At 41.3% G+C, this 13,822-nt stretch overlaps 1 protein-coding gene across 3 annotated transcripts; it reads right to left on the bottom strand.

Moving 5' to 3' along the window:
- Nucleotides 1-1,298: 1,298 nt before the first annotated feature.
- On the bottom strand, nucleotides 1,299-13,424 carry NFYB (nuclear transcription factor Y subunit beta). Of its 3 annotated transcripts, none has more exons than XM_081929202.1 (7): nucleotides 13,265-13,424; nucleotides 8,237-8,330; nucleotides 6,388-6,518; nucleotides 5,581-5,778; nucleotides 3,453-3,531; nucleotides 2,416-2,495; nucleotides 1,299-2,209 (listed from the first exon to the last, which is right to left on the bottom strand). In XM_081929202.1, the coding sequence occupies exons 2-7, from the start codon at nucleotides 8,328-8,330 to the stop codon at nucleotides 2,177-2,179; spliced, it is 615 nt and encodes a 204-aa protein (XP_081785328.1). In that variant the 5' UTR covers nucleotides 13,265-13,424; the 3' UTR covers nucleotides 1,299-2,176. The 3 variants fall into 3 exon arrangements, with proteins under 3 accessions (XP_081785328.1, XP_081785329.1, XP_081785330.1); XM_081929203.1 differs by lacking the exon at nucleotides 13,265-13,424 and adding an exon at nucleotides 12,157-12,301; XM_081929204.1 differs by lacking the exon at nucleotides 13,265-13,424 and adding an exon at nucleotides 11,551-12,138.
- Nucleotides 13,425-13,822: the final 398 nt, after the last annotated feature.

Below are 13,822 nucleotides of genomic sequence, written 5' to 3'. Positions count from 1 at the left end.
TTCATCTAGTTGGTCAGGATTGAGTCACTTACGAAGATAGCAGTGGCTCAATATAAGTCTCCCATTGTTTGTGAGAATATCCGATGCACAAGATAAAATTACCAAGGCGAAATGCCATTTCCTGGAGAACTCAAGATAGTTTTACACAGTAGCTCAGGAGTCATCTGATAAAAACAGCAAGAGGGACAGTATATAACGACATATTCCAGGAAAATAAGATGGCAGTTTGCACATCAGGGTTCTAGACATAACAGTTCTTCAGACTGTCATACCTATTTGTTTTAAAGTATACTCTTATCCACAGGTTCCTGAAAGCAAGTGGTGAATACAAATAAACACTCGACTTAACTTCATATTTAACTACAGGGGATGATTTACAGAAAGTAGTGTTTTAATAACATTAACTACCCTGTCGTGGAAGCTGCTGAACACTTGAATTCTAGACTTACATTTTCCATATAAAATATCAGACAATAATTATAGTTGGATGAAAGTTCTGTCCTTCTACAGAAGTCTCCCCATACTTACTATGGGGAGCATTGCAGCATGTATATAATTCTCCTCATACACATAACTTAATTGCTTTGTCCTAGCCTCCATTATGTAAAGGGCCATACTGGCTATGGATAGGTCCTACTGAGGCGAACTTCACTTTTTGTTAAGTTCCCATGCCTTGTCAAGTGCATCACCTGCATTCTTGGGCTATGTGGGACCTGAGGCAGCATTTGAGCTTTTAGCTCCAATACATAACTCATAAAATATGTGAAACAAGTCAGCAATTAATCCTAGTACAAGGCCTCTGAACAGCAGGACTATAGCTCAAAGCTTCCAGAAAGCTGGGTAAGAGAATCAAGGTTCCCCACCCCTATGCCTTGCAATTGCTTTGAGCTATAGGGGGGCTAAAGCTAGCAGTTTTATCCTAATAGCAACAGTATAATGTTGCACCAGCAAAATATTCAACCCCCCCCCCCATCTAGACACTAAATGTACCAGAACAGGTGGTCTTCGGCACAATCTGTTCATATACAAAATTAAGTAATATTATTTAGGTATATGGCAGTTTATTGCAAAGACAGGAAACCACCAGCCAAGTGCAAACTGAAGTCTTCCATTTCAGATCCATTCAGACACAAGCATACACCCTCACACTCCACAGATGTTATAAACAGTCCAGAATTCCCATCAAGCATGGAAATGGAGAAGTTTAGAGAATAATGATGAATTACCAAAAGACTGTTGATTACCAAAAAACTGTTGCAAACGAGTAAAGAGAATTTGGCTTTTATGAAGAGAGATCATAACTTAAAAAGGGTTTATTTCAAAAGCAGTGAGACGAATGCCCCTAAGTCAATGGAATCAACAAAAGAAACTCTACTACATACTTCTAGTTGTTGCAAAATAGGGACTGCACTACAATGTACAGTTAACACTGTTATGGGGCACCAGGCAATCCACAGAACTAGCCCTGCAGAAGACAGTTATTGTCTTGTGAAAACTTGTGCAAAGCAGTTCTTGGTAGATTATGTCCCAAGCTTCTAATGCTAAGATCTAGAGACTGGATACTTCCGGATTCACATTAATTCAATCATTACATTAAAACACTGGGAGCACTTCTTTTGAACTGCTGGCGCTTGAGGAATTCCCTTTCAAAGTCGAAATATTAATAAATATGTTAACTCAACTTTAGTCATGCAAGACAGTTACAAAACAAAATCTCATTTTTTATAATAAAGGCAACTTGCATTCAAAATGAACTGTACCCTTATGTTTTATTCAAAGGGTAAACTTGAATTAATTACCCAGCTGTTTACTTGAATTACAAAAGTAACATGATTCAATATGAAAATAAGAAACTGTCTACAAATCTCTGACAGTAGTAAATTGCAATATACAATGCATACAGGAGTTATACAGAGCAACAAACTCTTGTACAAAACAAAAATACTTTAATACCTTTAAAATCCAATTTCTTTTAAAATCATTCATGAAAAAAGGTTTGAGTCAGAGTTCACACCTCAATTAGTCAAGCCTCAGGCAGCTACATTACAGCTATTATATATACAAAGTGACATTTTTCTTTTCACCAGCCATTTTAAACCAAAGTTTTCCTCCCTTTCAGCATTCCAATTTCCTTGCCCATCTCTTTCAAGTTCCCAAATCCAAAGCCATCTTCAAATCATGAGAACTGAATTTGCTGAACACCAGAGATCTAGGGAGTGCAAAACAAAGTAAGATTAATTTCAACAATTTACAATAGAAGCACATGCATTTATTTGGAAGGTTCAACTGTTAAACAAGTGCTGATTTAGAACCATTGGACTTGTTTATTACCTGTCTGGTTGTTATCAGCTAGAGCTGTAGAAACTGGGAATATTTAAATATAAGTCAGGAGAAAAAGAACCGGAAGCACTGTACCTGTTGATAAGATGTTGTATAAACCATAACATTTTGTTGTTGGCCATCTGCAGTTATTAAGCCTGCTGGCAACTGGTTAGCTAAAAGAAAGAAAGCAGTTTAGTTAAGGGGCTGAATCCACAGAGAATGATACTCCAAACCAAATTTAACGTGTTTACCATTAAACAAAAAATGTATTATGGCCAGTGTACAGTGTATCAGGACACCACCTGATACTGCAAATGAAATCTAATCTCTTTCACTGGTGCATATTAAAAACAGAGAAACAAAGACTGAGAAACCAGATAAGACTGAGAGACTCAGGTGAAGACAAGAAATTTAGACGCAAGACAATGAAATGGTGGCGGCGGCATCTAATTTGGAAAATGAAAGAAGTTACACTAGCATGAAGTTTGGGAGTGCTCTTGGATCTAGAATGGTCATTGAAGATACAAACAGCATCTTAGGGAAGCCAGAGGACCTTAAGTCTTCCTACAGTTATCCACAGGCCCAGCCTGGTAACCTCCCAGCTGGGTTACTGCAGTGTAATACCTTTGAAAAAGGTCCATTTGGTCCCCAAGCTAAATTATTCAATAAGATTGGCTGTTAAGAACAGATTACTTCAGTGAACTGGCATCCAGACTATTTCCAGACCCAATTTAAGCAGTTAACTTTACAACCATGAATGTCTTGAAGTCATAATTTTTTCATGCTTTTATGTTACTCACTCTTTCTAGCTTCACCTCATTTCTGATTTCATGTTATGTAACCCACCCAAAGAACCTTTGCTGTTGGGTGACATATAAATATTGTGAATAAATATAAATAAATAGAACTCAGGAGGTGTATACATGGGCATGAAACAGCCACAAGGTGCCAACCACAAAGCACAGCCTCCAGTGCATTTCAGCGCACCATTCATGGACTTCTACATAAACCACATGGCAGCAGTACTTGGTAGGTTGCAGCCCCTTGGTCATACTTGACAAGCTTCTTCCAATCTCAAGTGTCAAGTATCAAAAGCAAAATCTGTCCCAGCAACTTCAAGTGTTACTTACTGAATGCTTCCTCTGTGAGCTCCTCACTAAGGCCATCTGCTGTGGTAACTGCTCCAATACCCTTTTCTCCTTTCATGGCCTTGAAAAAGCATAAATAATGTTTTGTATGAGGATACAAGCACTTTCAACCACTTAAATCATTGCACGCTTTTTGGAATGGCAGTGTAGTTTATACGCAATAGGTTTTTCAAACCCTGGATCTCCATTACAGAATTCTATAATTCTACATATTTTGTACACCAATAATTTTATCTGTATTCTTGGTGTGAATGTTGATAACATTTTAAGATCACACTTGTAGCAGTGTAACCAGCAGAGTAGCGCAGCAGAGCTTCAGGATCTTCCCCCTTTGTTATTGCTAGCCATTTCAGAGAAAACTCCTTGCTCATTGAGTTAAGTATAAAGTGTTTATATTGCCTCAAACAACAAGACAACTGTTTACACTATTTGCATAAAGTTAGGAGATGCTGTGCATCAGAAGCTATACACTATAAACTAACTAAGCAAAGTAAACCTGGGTTCAGTCTGTGTCACACAGTCTGCATTCAGTCAGGAGGTTTGTAGTCAAAACTGGAAGCTTGGCTCAATCTGGAGGCTCGAAGGCTGAATGTAGCAGGCTCTAAATTAGCCAAACCAGAGATTCGCACAGAATTCTCCCCTTGGGTGAGATGCAAGTGCGAAGAACCCCCCTGAGTCGTGCCAGAAGCCTATGGCCTTGAGCTGTTTTCAGAAGGCCCACTACAGCTGGAGTTCTAACCCTGAACAGAAATGAGGCAAGGTGGAAAAGCAGCTCAAGAGACAGATCCAAGCACAGTTAGTGCAATTAACAGCAATATTTAAATTACAGGTGTGTGATATTTCCTTCAACTTTTATTGCAAGAGGTCTATGGTTCTTCAGCAAACACAACCTCTCATATACATCTTCCAGTGAGTGGTTGCCAAAAAGAGGAGGGTGAAAGGGTTGTGGGAGCTAGACCTCATGTCACCAGAAACTGCAGCAGTTTAACCTGTGCATCATAGGCTGTTATGATAAGAAGGAATTATTGCTGGCACAAATTGCACACAAACAGCATTCAGTGTGAAAAGGAGCAAAGGGCAAGGATGGGCAATGCTGAGCTACTGCCACAGAAAGCGACTGCACATTTCTTTACACATTACATTAAGTGCTCATTTCAAACATTTTGCAATAGGTAAAATCAAAAATCAACAACCAGAGCTGCATCAAGCTTCTCAGGAGACTCTTTCTTCCCACTGCTGCTAGTTCACCCTCCTTATTGCTGTTGCTCCTTAGCACTACCCACAGTAAGAAGGAAAGTAAGAAAATGACAATGAAGAGAACCGCCACCACAATCTGTCCCCCACATCATTATGGGATTACAAAGAACAAAGCAGCTGCCCCTTCCCCCCCATCTATCCTATCAGGCATTAGGAATGTTTTAATCTACTGTCATAAACCGCTTTGGGGCTTTTAATATGAAGTCTGGCCTAAAAATGTTTTTAAATAAATAAACATAAAAGAGCAAGTGTGTGGGCAATAGCTGCTGTTCCTCTTGGCCAGAATAAGTACAATAATGTTAAATAGATGCAAGGTAGAGAGGATAGAAAGTCTACCTGTCACAGGACAGATCCAGATAGGAAGTAAAACATTGCATAACATATGGGAAGAGGAGAAGAGTCAAAGGGGAATGCAAATGCTAGATTATTCAAGCTTCACATTGAATTTGTGGTGATGTTTGACCATGTACTCTCCTGGACTTGACACATTAAAATAAAGTAATTCTAAATAGTGCACTATGTGATAATAAAAATATGAAGTAAAAGCAGCAAGCTAGTAAACGCAAGCTTCTTTTTCAGACCAGTGCATGCCATCTAAGTTGCAACACTAATCTAGCAGGGACAGAAAAAGGCCAAATCCTTAAAAGCATATAAACCAGCAGGTTCATCAACAAAAATTACATATTTTTTTAAAAAAAGAAACACGAGAACATTTACATTCTGAAAATAGGCTTCATATAAATAAAATTTTCAGTCACCACCCCTGGTTTATATAAAATATAAAAACAGTAATTAGTCATAATAGACAAAATTCCAAACTGTTGTAAAGTAAAACCACACAAAGATTACAAACCTCTCTGAACTTCTGAAGGTACAACTTCAAAGGTTCCACGTAGCTGTCAAATCCCAGAGTGGACATGGCAAAGAGAATATCTTCCCCATTTATAGTCTTCCGTTTTTCTTGATGACACCTCTCACTTGCTTCCGATGTTATAAAGCTTATGAATTCGCTTACACACTCCTGAACACATTCCTTTGCATCTTTAGCAATCTAGAATAATCAGCATCAGCATCATCTAGTAATCAAACTATTTCTCATTTCCAATCTGAATTAACCCTAATATATACACCAGCAAAACTGCCAAAAAATTAAAATGTTTTGGGCCAGTTAAGCTACCCCAAACAGAATGGTTTAATTGTACACATTACCTCAAATTTGAAATGTTTGACAATTTTGAATTGAGTAGTAGTTTTTTTAGAAATAATAATTGAAAAACCAAAGCTGCCATTCATTTAGAGTAGCCTTCCCTAACTGTGTGTCCACAGATGTTGCTGAAGTGCAACCACCAGCCAATATGCAGAATGGTCAGGGATGATGGGATGTAGTCCAGCAACAATTGGGGACCTAGGACTGGAATCCCTCCATGAGAGGCAGATGCAAAAATTGTTTTGGGCAGCTAGAGATGTGGAGGATTAGAAAGCACTTGTACTTCCTGCTCTCATTGTTACATCACATCTGAAGGAGCTCTCAATATTTGGTCTTAAACCCCCACTAAATGCAACCCAATGATTATGCCGTATTTTAAAAAATTCTATGATGAATCTAAGATTCTTACAGTACACATGGAATGCTAGCAAAGCTCTCTTTCTGAGTTATTACCTTTCCTGTCTGAGGTATAGCATTCTTCATTATCCTTGCCACATTTGCAATTGGAAGATATATATCTTGTTCTCTAAAACTTTCTTTGGAGCCATTTGTGTCTTCATGATCATTCATGCTATCCTCCGTATCTAAAAAAAGAGAGCATAATACACAAATATTAGCTTCATATGTTGCACCCCTTTGAAAACCTCACTTACACCTTGTTTCAGGGTTGCCATATTTTGAAGAGCAAAAAAAAAGACACATTTGCCAACTTTGCTATGATAACTCTCATTTTAAATACCTGTCATATATGTAGGCTATAGAAGTTCACATTCCCACCTTAAAAATGTACACAAAAAGTAAACATATACACTTTCTCATTCTTCAGCCTTCCTGGGTGATCGCAGCATGTCAAAATAATCTGGGCTGAAAATTGACATTTTAGGAGCACAAAGAGGGAAAAGGGTTACATAGCTTATCACTGTATGACACATACACACACATCTAGTTCAGCATTGTCTCTACTGACCATCAGCGATTCTTCCAGGTGTCAGAGAGGGTTTGCCCCTACCAGGAGATGCCAGAAATTGAACCTGAGGCTTTCTGCATGCAAAGCATGTACTTTACCACAAAGATATGGGTCATCCCCAAAAGAGCTGGCATATAGGGCATGTCCGGCAGAAACCAGGCGTATGACAAACCTACCTTATTTGGAAAACCACCTCCCATTACAAAGCCTTTGACCATCATCAAAACAACTGCTGTACAGTAACTGTTAGTAAAGTTTCTCTTGCATCTTTTTTTTCCAAATGCCCGGTCCTTGAAAAGGAAGAGATCATTCTACTGGTTTGACAGAGCTTATTCTCCCTCTGCTTTCTCCCTCTCTCCCACCAAACCCTTCCTCCTTTTAGTTTAGTTCTAATTGTATTTAACTGTAAAAAAATTTAAAAATTAAACACCCTTTAAGAAAATATCACATTTGCTATCACAATATGTGATCTTGTCCACTAACATACATGCTGCTTTAAAAGCAAATTAAATAAATTCATGAAGGAAAAGACGACCAACAGAAATTATTCGTCATGGCTGTATGCTACCATCAAGATCACAGGCATGATGCCTCTGAATCTCAGTTGTTGGGAAACACTTGCTGGAGAGTGCGACTGTAGTCATCTTCTGCCATTGGGCTTCCCATAGACATGTGGGTGACAAGTGTGGGAAACACGATGCTAGACTAGATAGTTGAAACCAGCAGGGTTCTTTTTATACTCTTTATGTGTTTACAGATATTACATTACAAGATCCCAGGAAGCTAGATTTTTAGGACATATTGTAGATCTACAAGAGACAGAACTGGTAATCTTAAGGATTTATTTATTTTTAAAACTGTTTAAAATATTGTTTAAATAAAAAGATTGGTTCAGTACCAATATGAGCTTTTTCTCACATTACTTGCAACACAATGCTACTCATTAAATATGTCCCACTGGGTGATACCCAACTACCAGTAAGTCATACTAAACGTAGATCCACTGAAATCAATGGACTTAAGTATGACCAACAACTGATAGCACCCATTAGGTTCCATGTGGCTTGAGCCCAAGGAAATGTGCACAGGATTGAAGCATATGGCACACAAGTACTACATGGTATACATTAATTTAATCATTGCTGAGCAATGGTCTCATATAAGAGCTATTAATTTAATACAGAGCTGTGAATGAGTCTTATGATATGGTCTTCTTTTACAGACTATGATACATTTTCACAGGGCTGCAGTCACGCCTCTTCTACATGTCTGCAAGCTGCAATGTGAAAAATGACAATAAGAATGGACACTGTCTTTGACCAATACATTACTTACCATCATGAGGCTGTATCACATAGTGACTACCACCAATATAGTCTCCAGCAATTCCTAACTGAGAAGCATCTGTTGTAGAACTATCACCATCCATCTGGAATAAAAGGATCTGAGTTTAGAACAGTCCACTCCACTTGACTAAGCATATTGTTCTTAAAAATCTGAGTACATATTTCTGATCGAAATACCTGAGATTTGAAAATATAAATAGTATTGCATGCCCACTACACATGATCTTTGCTGCCTAAAACATAATAGCTCATTATTCAAACTAAGCCTTCTACTGAAGACCTTTAGTGTACTGTATAGCAGTACTTCTATTATTTATGATTAATATGAAGCTTTTATTATCCAAAAACACTTTATGTCTGTGAAGAGCCAGAGGTTCAGGGGAGGCAGATCATATACAGGGGCTGCAAAATACACACTGCTGAAGATTAAAGGGCTACACTTGAAAATGTTTTAATTATCTAAATAATTGAATACTTCTGAGAGATGTTACCAGTTTTATATTATGTATAATAGGGGACAATGTTTATGAAGTTACCAACAATTTTTCATTAAACAATGTTGAGTTTATTTCTGTTAAATATTAATAAGTTTGGATGACCTCTTTAATGCTTTGGCTTTGCTTCAGCATAACCATCAAGTTTAAATAAAAACTATACAGCTAGTGCTTTCTCTCAAGGATCTATCTATTATAACAGAGTGCAACTTCAGCATCCATGTTCTCATCCTGTCTAACATGCCATTATTTAAATCTGATCCAATGTACCACTGTTGGCAAGATGACAACCGCTATCCTAGAATCCTTGTTTTAAATCAAGTTTCATTCACCCAACTTTTTCTGACATAAGAAAGTTATCAGGTGAGGCAAAAGCTGAAGAAAATACCTGACATAATTTACTTTAAGATTTTGTACAGAATCCAGATTTGATAGGATTTGTCATTTAGCCAAGACTGTTCTTTGGAAGAGGTAACTTACGACTCCAAATAAGAAAATGAGCTTTCATGAGTTGAAAGTGACCCTTCTTAAGTTACATGAAATAGCCCTACTGATGGATACTGTACAGAGGCGTATAAAGAGGCCACTGCCAGCATGTCTTGTTTATAATAGAATATGAGTTAGTTGTCTACAGATATCTTATATCACAATTGTCATTTGGAATGAGAACTTTCAGTATATAATTTTCAAGCATTTGCCACTTTCTAATTATGCAATAAAACACTATGTTTTATAACTATATTAGTCAGGTAAAATAAAGCAAAATGTTCTGGCTTTCTGGAAATCATTGAGCACAAGAGCAATATGAAAACATCACACTGTGAAAATGCAACAATTTCTCTAGAAATACACAACATTCTGAAGACCTGCAATTTAGGGGATTAGTACTGATGGAAGTCACTGATTCTGCTTCTTTCTGAAAAACTACTATGAAAATAAAAGAGGCAACAAAATGAAGCTTAGCCGAGACAAGACAGAGATGCCGTTAAGGGACAATTTTTCTGACCGATGAGTGGTGGTCAACTGATTCCAAACAGAGTACCACTTCTCCTGAAGGAACAGGTTTGTAGCATGGGAATTCTATTACTGTCACTTGCTGCATGAGTGATCTCTGTTTAATAGAGTGCCCTTCTCTTCCCAGCTTCAGCTGGTACTCCATCTATATCCTTATCTGGACAAGGATAACCTGGCTTCAATTCTGGTACCCTCCAGATTAAAATAAGGCAACATGCTATGCATGGGACTGCCTCTGAATAAAGTTCTGAAACGGCAGATAATGAAGAATGCAGTGGCCTGACGGCTGTGGAGTCTAGACAATCTAATCATATTACATTAATTCTGCCTAGCTTCACTGGCAGCCAATACATCTCTGAATTTAGTTCAAAGCACTGGTTTTAACCTAAAAAGACTTACATGGCATGGGACCCCAACACCTGATAGAATATCTCCTCAGACAGCAGCCTACATGAACCCCATAGTTGTCATCTGAGCCCAGGTGTCCCATCAAAGAGAGGTGAAGAGAGTGGCAACAAGGTTGTACCTCTCCTGTTCATGGGACACGCTCCCAGTGAGGTTCCCTGAAGCAGACATTAGTATATTTATGGCACTAGGGCAATACCTTCCTTTCCTCTGAGACATTTGATGAGTTGATTATATAATTATTTTTCTTTTCCCCCCTTAAAAAATATAATTTATTTTCTACTGATAACTAGTTATTGTGCCAGTTATGCTATAGATATTTGGTGTGGGTTTTTTTAGCATTGTTTTCTTAAATTGTGTTCTATTATTTTGTTTCATTTGTATGTGTTATGGTGTGGGTTATACTGTTTATAAGTCACCTTGAGACTATTTCAGTAGGTGTCCAACGAACAAACAAACCAGTAATTAATCCTACTTCAACATTTTCCTGTTTTGGAATTTCCAACCATCAGTTCAATAACCAATCTAACTACAGGACAATTCCATACTAAATATACACAAGGCCATCTCACCAAATTTTCAAGTGAATGTTGCTCTTAAGAAAATTAAACCCAAGTTGGGCACAGTTGCAGGATTTTAATGAGCACAGTTAATTCTAGTGCAGCTACTCAGCACATAGTACTAGAACGTATCAGATTGCCTTCAGGCTAGTTAAGGCCATGCTGAAATCAAGAAGACTGCTGCAAGAGGCCTTTAACCTTATACAATAATACTTTTTTATTCAGAAAAGTTTTTGCACTCATTCTATATATTAAAACCTTTCTCTAAGTGGCAATCTCTATGTAGCCAAAATGGCACCATCCACAAGAGGGAGGTGCCAGCAGGCATGGTGGGACAAAAATCACAGTACAAAAAATCTTTAGGGGGGTGGGAAATCCCAACAGCGTTTAAAAACAACAACATGATGAGTGTCTGCTGGGGAGAGAAGATGGAAAACGAGGGGAAAAGAAGCTTGAATAGGTGGTAGAGCACATGGCTGGCTAGCACCATGACACTCTGTTCAATGTACTCTTTTTTATGTATTTTACTGCTTATGGTATCTGTCATTCTGCTGGTAGAGTTGTGCATACAAGTTCGCACAAGCAGACAAAGGCAACCAATACAAGATCTGTTCTGTCAACCTGTCTTGTTCCTGCATGAGAATTCCATGTCAGCATGGAATTGTCATACAGCATCTTGCGGGTTACCTAGAGTTTGCTTACAGAAGGCCTAAGCTAATGCTATTCAGTGTTGGTAGGCAACCCCAGGAAACCAACAGATCACATACACTTTGTATACAAGGAATATTCATTCTAGAATTTTGCTGGGTGCTTTTAAAGCCTTTATATACCTAAAAGGAGAAACACAAACTGCCCTAACAAAAGAGTAAGTCTTCAAAATGGGTTAGTTCACATAACTGCAAATTGGACTTGTTTTCCCACCTTTACAGACTTTTTGACTAGACGAATAAAACAAATGGAGAAATCAGTTATGGTATGCAAAACGGAACAGAGGTCTATGACTGAGTTATGTTTTTTTTTTGGGGGGGGGAATCACAGAACTCATGCCAGCCAGCTAGTTTGTACTCTTAGGATTCACACAAATTCAAATCTGATGGGTACATTCACACTAGGCAGGTGGGGCCAGGGACAAGTCTGAGGATTGAACAATTCCAGTGGCTGTGTAAATGAACTCTATAAAACAATGTTCTCTGATTTCCACAAACACATTCCTAACATGTGTGGTGGCTTGAAGGTAGCTATGATCCAGTGACAAGGAGACTTCACAAGGAAAGGGACTGGGGCAGGATGGAAAAAGAAGCTCGAGTGTGCAAGACAAAAGACAAACCTCCCATAACAAGACAGAAGCAACTGGTAACGTTTGAACATGTGGAAGCTAGGAAAATGACACCCCCACCCCCGGCTAAATGGCACCCCAGAGCCACAAGCCCACCCACCTTTGGGGTTCACACGCGTTGCGACCAGGACTTAGCGAGGAGACAAAAACAGCAGCTTCTCTTAGCGTCCAGAGCGCTTTTTGACAGCTTCCTTTCTCCGCCTCCCCAAGCAAAGCCACTCTGGAGACCGCGAAAGGCGGCCATGTGCAAGGGCCAGGCGGGGAGGGGGGGGGAGATAACCATGGGGGGGGGGGAGACGGACGACCGTGTGGGGTGTGTGTGGAAAGGGACTTCCAGACCATCGCCAACGTGGTGGCGAGGGGAGCCATCGACCCCTTCGCTGCCCCATTCCCCCTTCAGGGAACCTCCAAAAAAAAACCAAAAACGGTGGGAGGCGGGTGGTGGTGGTGGGGAGTAGCAGAAGAGCGAGAAGCAGACAAAAGCCCTTGTGCACAAATAGACCCAACTCCACCCCAGGAGGAGAAAAGGAGCAGGGAGAGCGGAGAAAGGGAGGGAGGGAGAGAAAAGAAGGGCGGCCTCCACGAGGGAACAGTAGAAGAGGCGCCTATTAAAAATAAAACAGGCTCGGGCCGCGCGGGGGGTGGTCGGTCCTCAACCTCGGGGGTCCCCTCCGACCCCCAGGTTGGGAAAGCAGGAGAGGAGAGAGAAGGCGCCTCGGGAGGGCTATTGACTCGGGCGGCAAACGCGGCTCCTTTCGACACACACACAACCTTCCCCCCCCCACCCGCGTGTGGTGACACGCTCCTCCCGCCGCCGCCGCCGCCGCTCCTCTTCCAGGGGTCAGCTCCTGTCACAATAGCCCGTCTCCCTTCAGGGGCCTCGGCCAACGGCCCCCGCTCGCTTTCCCCTCTCCAGGCCCCGAGCAACGGCCGCCAGAGCCTCCGCTCCGCGGCGGCAGTACAAAGACGCGGGCGGGCAGGCGGGCCCGGGCCGCGGTCTTTCTTCCTTCCTTCCCCCCCGGTTCCTCCTCCTCCTCCTCCTCTCTGTCTGTCTGCCTGTCTCTCTCGCTTTCTCCTTCTCCCCGCACTTCCTGGTCCCCTCAGCGACGGCGCGGCGGCAACGCCGGAGCCCGGGGAGGGAGACGGACATTTCATTCGAGCCTGCAGTGAAACCGGTTACCAATCATTGGCCGGAGCCAGGCACAAACCTCCAGTGCGGCCCTGGTTGGCTCCCTCCGCAAATCGGCTGTTTGGTTGGACAGAAAATGGCTGCGAAGGAACCAGTCCCAGCGCGGAGCACCGCTTCCCGGAGCCGGCCTGCCCTCCCTCCGCGCCGCCTCCTCCTCGCCAGCCGCCGCCCCCTCCCTTCGCGGGAGGGCTCTTCCCGCGATGGGGCGGCCCTCCCGCCGCTGGCCCGGATCCTTCTCTCCCCCCTCCCTCCCTCCTCCTCCTGCTTTCAAACAGCTGCGCGCCTAGAAATAAATAAACTATCAAACAAACAACCCGACGGTCACAAGCGGTGACGGCGGCGCGCGCTCACACACGGGGGCGCGCGGGGGCCCGTCTGAAGAATTTCCTGTCCGCCCCTCAAGGCCGACTCAAGATATTTGGGCACCTGAGGCGAACAACCCTCCCCCCCCCCGAAATGGCGTCTCCCCCATCCCTGTCAGGGACAAAAGAAATGCCATGTGTCCTCTTTTTTTTTTTTACCAGGGCACGTCCTCTTTTTCAGGGGTAAAACCAGTGCCGGATTTACATATAAGCTA

Source organism: Podarcis melisellensis (assembly GCF_964234715.1).
Source record: "Podarcis melisellensis genome assembly, chromosome: 10".
NCBI lineage: Eukaryota > Metazoa > Chordata > Lepidosauria > Squamata > Lacertidae > Podarcis > Podarcis melisellensis.
Note: the sequence above shows the minus strand (reverse complement) of the source record. Positions and strands in the feature narration are given on the sequence as shown.

Excerpts from the sequence above, each read along its gene's own strand:
- NFYB (XM_081929202.1), bottom strand. The coding sequence starts at position 8,330 with ATGGATGGTGATAGTTCTACAACAGATGCTTCTCAGTTAGGAATTGCT. Across the intron at positions 3,532-5,580 it reads ACCTTCAGAAGTTCAGAGAG|GCCATGAAAGGAGAAAAGGG; the intron begins GTTTGTAATCTT and ends TGCTTTTTCAAG. Across the intron at positions 2,496-3,452 it reads GCTCACAGAGGAAGCATTCA|CTAACCAGTTGCCAGCAGGC; the intron begins GTAAGTAACACT and ends TCTTTCTTTTAG.